Source organism: Caretta caretta, chromosome 1 (assembly GCF_965140235.1).
Source record: "Caretta caretta isolate rCarCar2 chromosome 1, rCarCar1.hap1, whole genome shotgun sequence".
Classification (NCBI taxonomy): Eukaryota; Metazoa; Chordata; order Testudines; family Cheloniidae; genus Caretta; species Caretta caretta.
The window spans coordinates 329,384,939-329,400,818 of NC_134206.1; the positions used below are offsets into that span (position 1 = coordinate 329,384,939).

Below are 15,880 nucleotides of genomic sequence, written 5' to 3' on the forward strand. Positions count from 1 at the left end.
ACCTTTTTCACATCAAAGTGTGCAAACATTTGTTATTCCAGGTAACCTAACAATGTTACAAACGTCCATCCACTTTCCCACAGTTAGGCTCACAGCTGAGGAAGGCCTTCTAGGCCTCAATTATTACAACAGACCGTGTCTCTGTTAACTAACCCACAAAATGGTTTCTGCTCCTGAGCTACTAAGCCATCCCCAGATTCATGAATAGCTGCCACAATAATGTCTTCCCCGAGGGTGAAATTCAACCCCAGAGCACAAGGTCCACACAAGAACTCCACAATACTGAAATACTATATTAAATGTTTAAGTAGTGCTGAGGATTGTGTGCAGGCCTTTTGCAATGGGATGAATTTCACCCTGAATGGTTTTCTTGGGGGGCAATGGTAAACTAGCAAGAATAAAAGATGAAGTAAAAGCAAAAAGTTTCCTCTCCAAATAAGAAGGCTGCTGTCAGTACAACTGTATTAGGCATTCACTCTCACAAATCCAAATTCACACAAATGTTTGTTGGGTGTGGGGAAATCATCCAATATTTTGTTGTATTTTCCAGGAATTTAATGCGTACATGTATAAATAAAGGAAATTCCACATGAAATTTATTCTCTCAACACAACATTTGGTTTTTAGAAAATAGTGAAGAAAATAATGGGATGATAAAGGAGGAAGCATGGATTAAATTAGTGACCTTCCAAAGCCACCTTTTGAGTCAACAAGAAAAAAACCCTTAATTCATTGATTCGAAGTCCTGTTGTAGTTACTCTGAATTGTCACACATCTCCCCTGTGTTACATGATTTACCAATAAAGCACAGGAAAGGGAGGTTGCCTTATTTCCAGGTCTTCCAGGCATTACAACACCTGCAAGAAAAACAGGAAAGAAACTTTGTCAACCTTCTGAACTTACAGGAGAGGCTGTCAGCTCAGCAAGAGTGGTGGAGAAATTGGGTGATGACATTGAAAACATAAGCTATGCCTGTTTGTAGCTAAATGCATAATAGTGTAAATATTCAGGTATACAAATAAAGCCTCACAGAAGCAAGTAGAGCTTTCATAGTACAATGTAAATCACAGCAAAGATGTAAGCCTTATAAGGCTTTTCAGAACACCCTTATAATTGGCCATCTTTGCTTGACAAAGCAATTGAAGTGTTTTATATCTGAAATCTTACACACTATTTGAAAGAGCTTCCTCATCCTGTTTTTTAAACCAACCTGCAATGTCAGCGTGATACAGGAAAGCATGAAACTTCCTTTTTTCAGTTACAGATACCTTGTTTTAATATTCGTTATCCAGGATACCAAATGGAGCTATGCCAATAAAATATACTACCATTAGTATCCATTGTTGTTTAAAGCCATTCTATCTCTATTGCAGCATTTAAAGAATATGTCCAGCCCAGATTTGCCTCCACAGCTGCTACTACATGAAAGCTTTACAAGTCTCTTGAGCTCTACAGATATGGAGACACTGCCCCAGCTGAAACCCTGTTCCTTTGCAGGGGGGAAAAACAAGTCACAAACTCTACCGTGTCCAGCTCCCTTTGAGCCCATGTTAATGACATTAGGGAATAGGGGCACACAGAGCAAGATGCACGGTGCATTTTCCCAAGCAAATTCTTGCCTGCCTGTTAGCCAGAGAGGAAGAAGATGAATAGATTCAGGGAGTTTAAGACTAGAAGGGACCATTATATCATCTCATCTGACCTATATATCCCATGCCATTTGTCAAGGTTCCTCCCCCACTCTGAACTCTAGGGTACAGATGTGGGGACCTGCATGAAAAACCTCCTAAGCTTATCTTTACCAGCTTAGGTCAAAACTTCCCCAAGGTACAAAATATTCCACCCTTTGTCCTTGGATTGGCCGCTACCACCACCAAACTAATACTGGTTACTGGGGAAGAGCTGTTTGGACGCGTTTTTCCCCCCAAAATACTTCCCAAAACCTTGCACCCCACTTCCTGGACAAGGTTTGGTAAAAAGCCTCACCAATTTGCCTAGGTGACTACAGACCCAGACCCTTGGATCTTAAGAACAATGAACAATCCTCCCAACACTTGCACCCCCCCCTTTCCTGGGAAATGTTGGATAAAAAGCCTCACCAATTTGCATAGGTGACCACAGACCCAAACCCTTGGATCTGAGAACAATGAAAAAGCATTCAGTTTCTTACAAGAAGACTTTTAATAAAAATAGAAGTAAATAGAAATAAAGAAATCCCCCCTGTAAAATCAGGATGGTAGATATCTTACAGGGTAATTAGATTCAAAAACATAGAGAACCCCTCTAGGCAAAACCTTAAGTTACAAAAAAGATACACAGACAGAAATAGTTATTCTATTCAGCACAATTCTTTTCTCAGCCATTTAAAGAAATCATAATCTAACACATACCTAGCTAGATTACTTACTAAAAGTTCTAAGACTCCATTCCTGGTCTATCCCCGGCAGAAAACCAGCATATAGACAGACACACAGACCCTTTGTTTCTCTCCCTCCTCCCAGCTTTTGAAAGTATCTTGTCTCCTCATTGGTCATTTTGGTCAGGTGCCAGCGAGGTTACCTTTAGCTTCTTAACGCTTTACAGGTGAGAGGAGCTTTCCCCTGGCCTGGAGGGATTTCAAAGGGGTTTACCCTTCCCTTTATATTTATGACACCATTAAATTTTACTGTTCCCCTATATTCAGCCCAATAACTTGTGTTTGACTAAAGTATAACTCATGCTTAGCTAATTGTGCTTCCCAAAGTATCTAGGAAGTAATTATGGATAAATTGGGAAAGGGAGGAAGAAGGGGATGCGGCAACCTTTCCATGCCCAACTGAGGGTCCACTTCCTGAGGCAGAACTGCTTAGGACCTCACTGCCATAACAAGGCTTTGGGACACAGGACTAGCACCCTCTTCACATCCACGAATGCCAAGTATATTGGGAGAGCCAGCAATAAGGTTGCTATGTTAATACTAGTATTTTTAATGTATATAGCACCTTTCATTCAGAGATCTCAAAGCAACTAGCAAATTCTAATTAGTCCTGCCAACAATACTATGGATTATATAAACATTATTCTCATTATACAGATGGGCACAGGGAGTCTTGCTGAACTTGCCCAGAGTTACACACCAGGTCTGTGAAAGAGGAAAATAACACAGAAATCCTCCTGACTCCTAATCCCATTCTTAAACCACTACACCATGCTTCCTTCCATTGAGCAATGGGAGTTTGGCTGAGTAAAGATTGTCTCTCTTATTCCCTAATGAAAGTACTGTAAATCACAATTACAAATGGCATATCTTTTACTTCTCCACAATATTCACTAAGGGCTCTATTGTGCTAATATGTATCAGGAACAGTGTAGCACCACCCCAATCAGAACTCAGAGAGGCACAAAGGGAGGCAGAGAACATATGGCTGCAACCACACCCATGAAGACAGTGCCTGGCATACACCTAGTTAGCCTTGTTAGCTAATGGAGTGAGGGGGAAGAGGTAGACACTATGGTCCCACAGGCTCCCTGAACTTCCCTCTGTATCCTTTGGAGAGGCTAACCCTGAACAGCCCTGCCACTGCCTGCTTGCAAGGACTATTCTTGTGCCCAGGGCCCAGTACAGTCTTGGTATATGTCCTCTGTGTTTGCACAGCACCAAACATGATGGAGCCCTGAACCTGACAGAGACCTTTGGCTCTAACCAGGATATAAATACTAAATAATAACAATGTACCGATTTCTACCAGAAACAGGAAATCGAACACTGAAAAAAGCAGAACACTTCCATGTGTATAGGGTGTAAGATGCACAGATACAAACACCACTTGTGGCATCACATAGTTTTTATTAAAATTTATTTCAATAAACTGATAAAAATAGTTACTTAGGCTTTTCTGTCAAGGCATTGATCTCCAGCATGGCCTATCTGATCGAATGGTTCTTATACATTATTCCATTGGGCCTTGTGTTCTTTTGTTTCAGATCTTAGTTTAATAATAACTAGGTGTAATTGTTTTCATAATTATGGGAATTTAATGTGATTTACTTCTAAATAACATGTGCTTCAGTTATTTTGTTTCTCAAATATGTATTGTAAAGGGGGAACTTGTGATTCTGGAGAAGCCCATGAAAATGATGTCCTCCTCTATGCAAAGATAGAAGGAAGGAAAGAGCACATAGCTCTTGATACACTGACCTATGCTTCTTATAAGGTAGGTGTTATAGACAAAGATAGACAGACGACCTACATTTTTAAGCCAATTTGACCATGCTGAGTATGGCATTCCGCTGGGGTAATTCAACAAGAGCTTTTCAAGCAACTAACATGTACAGATCACACTGTTAGAAAGCATCTGAGCATCAAAATTCTGCAATGCCCACTACTTAGCTCATTTAATGCCAGGATAATAGACTAAAAAGAAGGTAGCAGATAAAGAGGTTGGAAGCTTATAATTATTATAGCTATTTTTGAGCATGAGAGCATGCAGCAGTTAGACTGGGGGAATGGGAGTGTCAATAAAGGAGAGGTTTGTGGTGTCCGTGTGATCAGGTAAGCAGTCGGGTAGGCATGGTCAGTTTGTGAAGCTAGCACTGGGCAATAATTTTGCAGTCCTACTGTGACAGCGGATGTATCCTTTAAAATGAGTGTGCCGTTTTTGTTGTCTCAGAAAATATGGGGCTTTCATACGCAATTCCAAAGAGTTCTCTATTGTGAAAGGAACACCAGAAAAGTTCACCTGGGTTTTATCAAGCTTATACAACACCAATCAAAATATGAGAAGTCTAGATGAAAGTTAAAATTAGAGCTAACGAATAATGGATTTTTCGGTTGTCTGGCAATTGTGTGACCTTGCAGTCTCCTTTTTGATTGTTTAGCACAAGTAGACAGACTCCCTGGAATGATGACACAGGCATGAGCTCAATAAACAACAGACAATGTATTTATTACTAAAAAAGGATACAGAGACAGCTCCATTCCTGTTGCTGGAAAACGCTTTTGCCTTCTCACCCAGACAGCAATATTCACTCCTCAATTTCTTCTCAGGATTGCTTCCTGAATCAGGGGTCCTTCCTGCTATGAAGAGCCATACCATTTAGGGGCTGTCTGTGGATGTGCTATACACAGAGCCCTAGCCAGCACGGTAACTGGTACAATATTTGTATTGTGCTGTCTAGAAGGAAGAAGAAAAGACAGGGGTTACATATATACATATGCACACAACATTGTTACAAACTAAACTACAGCATGTTTATACATTACATTACATAGAGAATATTGTATTAAAGGTATAGTCTACTTTAAAAACATTTCTACACTTTTATCACTTTCTTTTGTTAACACCTAAGATTACTATAATGGTAAAATTGAGAGAAAAAAATATTTCTTTTTTTCAGTCTGTTTACTTTATGTATTTGAAAGCACTTTGTGCTGAGTCCGTTTTGTTGTTTCACTGTAGTAAAGTTTCTCCTGTTTTTTGCATGGCAATAGGAAAGAACCTACTTTAAAAAAAAGGAAATTATTATTGTAAAAGAGTAGAAAATATTAGGGGGACTCAGAGGGAGGGGTAGTATCTACAACTACATCTGACATGCTTTTTTTCAAATGGACTACATTTACAGCTGAAAGTGTCCCTTTAATATATTAAAAAAGACTAGTCATATAGCTCCAGACACATGAGCTAAATTTCATCAAAAGAACATTTCCTTATATTTCAAACGTGATATCTGCTCCAAATTATTCCATTCTATTTAAACCAGCGGTGCACTTCCATTGCATTTGCTAATGTGAACTGGAAGAGTTGAGAGGCAATACCCGTTTCTAACGCACCATCACTGCTAAACAATCAAGCTTAATTAGTATTTTTCAGAACACAGAAGACATGGTCCCTTCAAGGTGTTTACAGTCAAATACCCTGATCATTGTAGGTGCTGAGCATCCCTGATTTCCAGGGTAGTGATGGCCATGCAGTGAGTTAAATGACTTTTTGTCTAGTTTCTTTTGTAGGGAGAGGGTTAATTTAATAGTCAACATGAAAGAAGCAATGTGGATAATGGGCTAGTATTGTTTGGCCCCTTTGAAATTATTGCTGCTATTTTGTAAACAGTACTTTTCTGTGTAATTTTTTATATAAATCTAATTAATTTAATTTCTGTTGAAGGTTCCATCTTTGGCTTCTGTTGTCATTAGTCCGGAGCTGCAGACTCCTGCGACCAAGTTCTGTCTTAAGCAAAAGAATCATCAAGGGCATAACAAGAATGTCTGGGCTGTTGATTACTTCCATGTCCTGCCGGTACTCCCCAACACCATAACTCACATGATCCAGTTTTCCATTAATCTGGGCTGTGGAACTCATCAACCTGGTAACAGGTACAACAGGCTAGATTTATCTTGCAACTAACCTGCTTTCTTATACTTTTTATATTATAGCATCTCTAAAATGATTTGGATATTTTTCCCAGAAAGAAAGAAGGCAATTAAAAACAACAAATGTAAACAGGTTTGAGGCTTGCATGCAGCATCTCACCTAGCACCAGTCCAGTCTTGTTCTCCTTGAAGCCAGCAGTTAATGGTTATTGACTTCAGGAGGAAGGACAACCATATGCTTAAGGCACTGGACTGGTTCTCAGGAGATGTGCGGTCACTTCCTGGCTCTGCAGTAGATACATTGTGTGACTATGGGCAAACCACTTAGGGCTTGATCCTGTACTAGTTGAAAGTCAATGGCAAAGCTGTCATTGATTTCACCAGTCACAGGGTGAGGGCTCAGTTTCTATTCTGTACAAAGGAGATATTATTGTCTCCCTACCTCACTGTTCAAATCATGCAGTTCTTATTCAGGTCATATTCTGACACAACTCCAGTGATATTAATATGACTTTTGCTGAACTAAGCATTAAGGACTACAGGATTTGGCTCTTCATGCTTTGTTGGGTGAAGATATTGGGTGCAGGCAAGAACCTTCTTGTATCTTATAAAAAGAAATGTCAGTACATCATGGATTTCTCAAGGGATCAAGGTGTGGAAAAGAATAGTTTCCAAAATAGTTTCCAAAATAGGCTTGCACACACTCCGTGCGGAAGAAGGAGCAATGATGTATGAGTGTGCTATTGGCAGCCCCGTTTACTAATCTTCCATAGATTATTGCTGCCAATAACATGAATAATCCACACTGGAATGGTGCAAAGGGTCCATTGTCAGATCAGAGCTGTGTGGGCATAAACATGAGGACCTCACATCTAGGCCCAACTCTAGAACATTCCCCTCCGGCTTTTCTTCTAGAGGGGCTGCAAAGAGGTTTCTCCATGGAATCAGGGGTGGAACTTGGATAGAGAAAGGAGGCCAACCACTGCTCCATGTTTCTACTGCTTTGGGTGGATTTTCTGGTGGTCATCTACATGCAACGACTGCTAGAATTTGTCCTGTCATATTTAATGGGTTATATTAGCAGTTGTAAGTATTTTAACCATATGTACCCAGCAATTTGAGAGCTAAATTTAAAATGATCCTTTAAAGGAAAGTTTTCTTTTAAAAATCATCATATTTATTATTACATCTGTATCACAAATTTTCTAGTGGAATTTTTTTGTTGTGTTTTTTATATGTTTTCAGATTAATTTTCTTCCCACTCACATAGCATTTCTAAGACAGGAATGAGCTCCTTCACAATAAAAGAAACACTAGGTCTTCATAAGCCTGATTTGCATTTCACAAATAATTGGGAAGTGCAGATCTCCGGGCCTACAGTATTATTCATAATGTTTTTCATTACTGGGAATGCAAGAGAATATGTGATGTGAATACAGCCCTCCAAAGTATCAGTATAGGTAAATCTGAAATGAATTGGCTGAAACCTCATAAACCATTTTAATATATGTTTATAATATCATGGCAATAGATGTATGGTAAGACACTCTTTAAATAAAATCATATTCTCAGTAAATTATTCTGAAATAGAAAAGTCATAGCCCAGCAATGTGGTGTCAGGATGATGAACTGTGACTTTTTTAATCCTTCATTTGTATTATTTAAAATAGAGTGTTAGAAACAAGTTATGCTTAGTAAATTACTCTACGTGAATATTTCAATAAAGCAGCAAATCTCTAATAAATGCGTTCTACATTACTTGTTGAAGGTTCACAGAATGTTAGAAATCTACACCCATTCTTGGAGTCATATATTATAAACACTTTATTTTAAATAATAAACTGCAGTGAAATCATGCAAGGGTGGGGAGAACATTCTATCAGGAGCTTCATGGTTGCTGAAGTCCTCAATGAACATTTGTGGATATATTACAGGGAATGACACTGCATTGCCAGGAGATTGACTAGATCATCTAACACAGTGATACTGAGACTGAGGCTCGGGAGCCACAAGTGGCTCTTTAATGTGCCTCCTGCGGCTCTTTGCAGCACATGATATTAAAACGCTGTGTGATTTAATTATAAACCAATCTAAGTTATTAACCAATCAGGATACTTTTCCTATGTTATTAGCCAATTGTAGAATACGTGGTCAGTCATTTTGCTGTGAGAATAACATATATATATATAGGTAAATGAAACAATGAATTCATACTACTGTGGCTCTTTTGGATAATGTAGATCTCTAATTTGGCTCCTGAACCACTGAGGTCTGAATATCACTGATCTAATGGGTCTTCTCCTTGTCTGATTTCCATCTGTCTGTATTCACTGGTACATTTCAGCTGCTATGTGCAGCTTTGGAGAGACATAGTTTATGGCTCTGTTGTGTCACTAGAGCAGCTCTAAACCTCTAGGGTGCTGACTCCAGGTGAGCATTACCTGCTCTGTCAGTCATGTGATACCAGTTGGGTAATGCCGTTCTCAGGGATGGCTGTAGTGACGCCTCTCCATCCAGCTGCTGTGTAGATAGACAGATGCACTGAGCAGTCCCCCCACTCCCTAATGCAAGACATTGGTTATTCCTTTTATGACTGGCATTCAGTCATTTGGGGAAAGACTCTAATGACAGTTGGATCTGATAACTATCAGAGAGTGAAAAGAAAAAAGCATTAGGTGAATGACTAATATTGTCTCCCCTGTCTTCTAAATATATGCCTATCTGGTGATTGACAGTAGCAGAGGCCTTGCCCACACTGGATATTTTTAAAAAATAGAAAGAAGGAAAACCAGTCAGTCTCTTCAACAGTGAGACAACGCATTGGAGTTAGTCCAACCCTAAGGCTACTGCCAATCATAGAATCATAGAATATCAGGGTTGGAAGGGACCTCAGGAGGTCACCTAGTCCAACCCCCTGCTCAAAGCAGGACCAATCCCCAACTAAATCATCCCAGCCAGGGCTTTGTCAAGCCTGACCTTAAAAACTTCTAAGGAAGGAGATTCCACCACCTCCCTAGGTAACACATTCCAGTACTTCACCAACCTCCTAGTGAAAAAGTTTTTCATAATATCCAACCTAAACCTCCCCCACGGCAACTTGAGACCATTACTCCTTGTTCTGTCATCTGCTACCACTGAGAACAGTCTAGATCCATCCACTTTGGAACCCTCTTTCAGGTAGTTGAAAGCAGCTATCAAATCCGCCCTCATTCTTCACTACTCCCATGAGCAGTGTAGCCTCAGGTGGAGATGGAGGGACAGATCAAAGACAAGAGGTTTCCTCAACAAGAGCACAGCTGAAATATCCCAATACCTGGGTGGGGGGGAACGATGAGGGGTGTTATCTCCCAGAGGTGTATGGAAACATTCTTTCCTCTGACAGGTTTGCCTGCTTTAGAGCTAGTATCCACAGCCTTATGCAGAATGCATGGATTGGAGAGTCCTGGATATTTTGAGCTATATAGGGTTTTATATAATTTCCAAGTCAAAGCACCTATTGTATGCCAAAAATATTTCAATAGTGCTGTGCTACATGCTTGGGCAGTCAATCACTTGACCTTTTAGTCCAGATAGCTCTGAGTGAAGGAAATATAAATAACATAACTCATTTGCTTTCTCAATCTAGTGACTCTCCCAAGGAAATAATTCATAAAATCTATTAGCAGTCAGATCAGTCAGACTCTCCTTCTTAATATTTTTCTTCAATACTGCACTCTGACTGGTTCTTACTAATAGGTAATACTTCTGGGGGAATTCTGCACCAAAAAATTAAAAATTCTGCACATAATATTTTAAAATTCTGCAAATTTTATTTGACAAAAATAACACTACATAATCATGCCAGTTTCAATTATTTTGGTAATTTATTTCAAAATACCTGTCAATGAGTATGTGTGTAGAAATATAGACACACAAAAATTCCCCCAGAAGTAGAGAGTTAAAGAAACCCCTCTGACAACCCAGTTCCTGTTTCTCTGCCTCTTCCCCCCACAAAAAACCAACCCATGGTTCCCCCAGCCAATACACCCAAACACCCTACCCTCCAGAGCCCAGCCACAGGGTCGCCCCCAGCCCAAACACACATCCCCTTCCCTTCAGATCCCAGGGATCCAGAGGGAGAAACAGCCTGATGCTCGGTCACAGGCTTGTGTGAAGTTTCCTGTGCACCACCCTCTCCTTCCCTCAGGGCATGCTGGGAACTACAGCTGCCAGAAACCCTCTAGCTCCCTCCCCCTCCCCTCAGCAGTGTCTTCTATGTGCAAACTGTACTCTGCTAGGTCCAGTGGACCCTAATGGCAGCCAGCAGCACTGCAGCCCATTTCTGGGAGAGAAAGGAAATTCTGCACAAAAAACATTAATTTCTGCAAAATTCTGCATTGCACAGTGGTGCAGAATTCAACCAGGAATATTGTAAGAGTAACATCAATCCCATTTAAATACAACATAAAAATAAACGTGTAATGGCCAAATAAGGACTGCAATAATTGCTTTCACCTCTATCAGTTAAAGGAGTTCTTATATGGTTTATGTTTTGTTGTCTTTAAAATACTGAGCTTGCTTCATGTTTGCATTTACAGTGTTTTGTCCACAAAGGCATTTCATATTTCAACATCAGAGGTATCAATTATTTAGCAACCAATGAGTTTTAAAGCTTTTATATGTTGGTGCTACAAATGCTGATGTATTACATTTAGTCTGAGGTGAATACTCTGTTTGTTTGTGTTGTTAGTGTCTACTTGGAGTTTTCAACCAATCATGGCCGTTCCTGGTCCTTACTTCACACTGAGTGTTTGCCTGAGATATGTGCTGGGTCTCATCTTCCTCACAGCACCATCTATGCCTCTGAAAACTACAGTGGGTAAGAGAGTTCTGTGCAAAACTAGCAGAGATTCAAGACTACAAAAGGAAGTTAATCCTTTGTGACACTGGAAAGCAGTGAAGAAAGTGTCCCCATGCAACCTTTCATTTCTGATTAACTGGAGACAACAAGCAAAGGAACTGTTTTTTCTGGCTGACCAGAAGTGAAAAGTTATGTACCTCAGATTGTTTTTATTGTATAGCAATATTGCTAGAGGAAAAAATACATACAAACATACATACATACACACACAAAATGAGGCAAAATTTACTTGACTTTTTGTTTTGATTAATCTATTAAATTATAATAACAAAGGACTCTTCCACCTATGGCCATGTTTTACATGATCCTCATCTTTTAGTAATTTGGAATTATGACATTTGGAATACAATGGAATACCTCTGGATTTCACTAGCCAAAAATTGTGATTATAAATATTTTGTTGGGTAGAACAGCATATAGAGGTTCAGCAAGAAAAAAATAGCCATTGACTGGCGAAATGTGCTAATCATACATTAATCTAACAGAAGAAAAATAAAGGGCCAGATCCTGTTCCCAATTAAGTATGCTTGATGCTACTCTGCCAGTGCAACGTGGTCTTAAGTGACCATCTGTGGATTCCTCTTGCATAGGGCAATCCCATGATGGTACAGAGCTGACATAACTGCTGTATCCCATCTTCCTTGTAGCCCTCAGAATAGAGGACAAGTCAGAGGCATGACCGTGGAAGGGAACATAGTTGGAGTGCCTTGATGGCCATTACAATTGATCATAGTTTACAGCAGACATGAGATGCTCAGATAATTATAAGGATGACAGCCATACAACTGTCTAGACGGGTAGAAGTTGCACTAGTGGCCAGAGCCATCCGCTGCCTGCCCACCTCAGGATTGGGTGGCTGTAACAGTGGCAAATAGCAGCCTTTATCTCCTCTTCAGGTCCTGCTCCAAGAGGAGTTCAGCCAGATCCAAAGGCTTAACTCTATATGTAACTTTAGAGAGGTCCACTGTCAGGGAAAGGTTCATTATACTAAGCACTTCAAGGGTAGTATTAACTTTGATCATTTGAATAGAAATGACAGCATATTTTTGTTTGTTTCATTTTAAATGCTTTAAATAACATATGTAATGTATTAAATGTAATGTACTGAAATACCATGGGCCAAATTCTTCTTTGGGCAGCTGTGGAGTGGGAAAGCGATTGGGGCAGTAGCCTGGGACTTGGAATTAACGATTAAAGATTTTTTCTTTCAGGAACAAATATTTAATATTGGGCTCTTCAATCTATCAGAGAAAGTTATAACACAATCCAATAAATGAAAGTTGAAGCTACACAATTTCAGACTAGAAATGAGGTATACATTTTCCATGGTGAAAGTAATTAACCACTGGACCAATTGACTAGAGTCATGGTGGATTCTCCAACACTGACAATTTTTAAATCAAGATGTTTTTCTAAAAAGATCTGTTCTAGGAATTGTTTTGGGGAAGTTCTATGGTCTGTGTTATACAGGAGGTCAGACTAGATGATCACAGTGGTCCCATCTGGCCTTGGAACCTATGAATCATTTACAGCATATAAATCTGTAGTAACTGCATTTACTTGTGAAAGCAGAATTTAGGCCTATATAAGTATAAAGTTCTTAAAACTCTTCAGTGTAAAATAAATGTCAGCAATGTATACTAATATTTAACAACTACCGTTTAAAAATGTGAGAATTTATGTGTGAAATGTATTTCAGGTGGAACCGAATAACTATTCCCCTTCCCAGTGCAGCATTAACCAGAAATACCAGGATTCGATGGAGACAAACAGGACCAATCCATGGAAATATGTGGGCAATTGATAATAGTTAGTATTCATACCTGTTATCATCATGTACCATTCAGGTACAATTTCCATACACAGTTCCCAATAGACACATATTTCCCAATGTCATAAGGCTGGGATTTGCAGATTGTTAAACATCCATTTTATGTGCACTTGATCACCAGTCTTTAATGAAGCTAGAGGGGAATTATATAATCTGAAAAGGCAGTGAAATCAGAAGATAAAATGAAGTATAGAGCTGCAGCAGGCAAAATGTAGATTATCTTTTTTTTTAATTGAAAGCTTTCTAAAAGTAAAATATTCGTGATGAGGGGCTAATATAATATTTCTTCTGGCTGCAAGATCCAGTTAACATAAGTAGGTACTACATTGTGCTATTAAGGATGTGTACTGAACTTCCCTAAGTAACAACTGCAACATCTGGGATATATTATACCTGCTAGACACAGAAGACTTTAATAAAGAAACCCTGCCACCAGCACATGGAAGACAGCTTTCGCATTGTGTACAGTATTTGATAGGGAGAAGTACCTTCGATGATAGTACGTTTCTCTATTTCCATTTTGGAGGCTTATTTTTACCTAAATTATTTTCTAATACCTATAAATCTTTTGGTTTAATTGTGCATTTATTTTGAAAAAAGCAAGGCAACAATAGGAGTTTTGCACTGAGTCACGCGGTATTAAATCTTACAGTCATGGAAAGGCAGGCTCAGTCAGGATAGGAATATTCAAAACACAAACAAGTACTTTGTGAATGCAAGATTTGTATATCCCTGGATTTATGCCTCATAAATAACAATGACCATATATAAGGATGATACTGAGAGGGCCACAGCTAATTAAAAGAAATACATTCTGCTACAAACCAAGGTGCAGATATGTTTGTGGAGCACAGGAATTGTTCTGCTAGGTATGTAGGTAAAAATGCATTATATTATGAATGCATATTTTATAGTCTGAAACTTCTGGCTAAATTGTTGGGTGCCACAATTCCTAAGATGCTTTGACATGATATTAGGGAACAGCAAGATACAACACATTTTAATTTTAAGCAAGCTGTGCTCCCAATATCATTACATTTTAAGTTTTACAAAGAAGCCCTTTGACATTTTGAAAACAGAAAAGCCTTTTGAAACTACCAGGATATTGAAATGTAAAAATAAAATATTGAGCTAATGAAGTAGTTAATTTCCATCACTTTTTTGGTAATGCTATTTCCTTATTCCCATTAGTGTGATTTAGTATCATCTCAATATTCCCAAGGCAGTATTAATTCTTGTCTTGAATATAGTGACATTATGTCAAAAATTAAGCAAAATGAAGGGTAAGTCAAAACACTGATGTCTATGAAAAGTGAGTTACTATATAAGGAAATGCAAAATGTAGCTGTCAGTGCAAGTTTCTGGAAACAACAGAATGATGCAGTCAATGCAAGTCTACAGAAATTTTACAATAGGAAGAAAAATACAGGGTTTGGATTGTTAATTCAAAAATATTATTATCCCTCAGTATTACATCATGGGGATTTTTCTTCTTTTAAAAAAACAGCCTTCACAGCATATAAGACCTTTAAGTATAAAAAAGGGGAAAGCTCCTGTCTAAAATTTATCTCCATGAGTCACCAATAAATCCTGATCATTAACTAACTCCATAGGTTTGGGTAGTCAGGAGTCTTGAATTCCTGCAGTTCTCTTTTGACTGTCCTTAAACTTCTTGCAGTGCCAAAGAGTGCTGTCTGGAGGACAATGACTGTGATATCTTCCACTCCTAATGTGTTCTTGAGCTGCTCATCCATACCCTTAGGGATTGCTCCAAATGTTTCATGGATCATAGAATCATAGAATCATAGAATATCAGGGTTGGAAGGGACCCCAGAAGGTCATCTAGTCCAACCCCCTGCTCGAAGCAGGACCAATTCCCAGTTAAATCATCCCAGCCAGGGCTTTGTCAAGCCTGACCTTAAAAACCTCTAAGGAAGGAGATTCTACCACCTCCCTAGGTAACGCATTCCAGTGTTTCACCACCCTCTTAGTGAAAAAGTTTTTCCTAATATCCAATCTAAACCTCCCCCCCTGCAACTTGAGACCATTACTCCTCGTTCTGTCATCTGCTACCATTGAGAACAGTCTAGAGCCATCCTCTTTGGAACCCTCTTTCAGGTAGTTGAAAGCAGCTATCAAATCCCCCCTCATTCTTCTCTTCTGCAGGCTAAACAATCCCAGCTCCCTCAGCCTCTCCTCATAAGTCATGTGTTCTAGACCCCTAATCATTTTTGTTGCCCTTCGCTGGACTCTCTCCAATTTATCCACATCCTTCTTGTAGTGTGGGGCCCAAAACTGGACACAGTACTCCAGATGAGGCCTCACCAATGTCGAATAGAGGGGGACGATCACGTCCCTCGATCTGCTCGCTATGCCCCTACTTATACATCCCAAAATGCCATTGGCCTTGGCAACAAGGGCAGACTGCTGACTCATATCCAGCTTCTCATCCACTGTCACCCCAGGTCCTTTTCCGCAGAACTGCTGCCTAGCCATTCGGCCCCTAGTCTGTAGCGGTGCATTGGATTCTTCCGTCCTAAGTGCAGGACCCTGCACTTATCCTTATTGAACCTCATCAGATTTCTTTTGGCCCAATCCTCCAATTTGTCTAGGTCCTTCTGTATCCTATCCCTCCCTTCCAGCGTATCTACCACTCCTCCCAGTTTAGTATCATCCGCAAATTTGCTGAGAGTGCAATCTACACCATCCTCCAGATCATTTATGAAGATATTGAACAAAACCGGCCCCAGGACCGACCCCTGGGGCACTCCACTTGACACCGGCTGCCAACTAGACATGGAGC

At 39.6% G+C, this 15,880-nt stretch overlaps 1 protein-coding gene across 2 annotated transcripts in view; it reads left to right on the forward strand.

Annotated features, from left to right (window-relative positions):
- Positions 1-15,880, forward strand: part of RELN (reelin) — a 468,214-nt gene that overhangs the window by 303,775 nt on the left and 148,559 nt on the right. For both annotated transcript variants that reach the window (XM_048836399.2, XM_048836401.2), the window contains exons 13-16: positions 4,081-4,193; positions 6,141-6,349; positions 11,076-11,204; positions 12,946-13,055. In XM_048836399.2, coding sequence (XP_048692356.2) covers positions 4,081-4,193; positions 6,141-6,349; positions 11,076-11,204; positions 12,946-13,055 — 561 coding nt within the window. The remainder of the gene's footprint in view (positions 1-4,080; positions 4,194-6,140; positions 6,350-11,075; positions 11,205-12,945; positions 13,056-15,880) is intronic.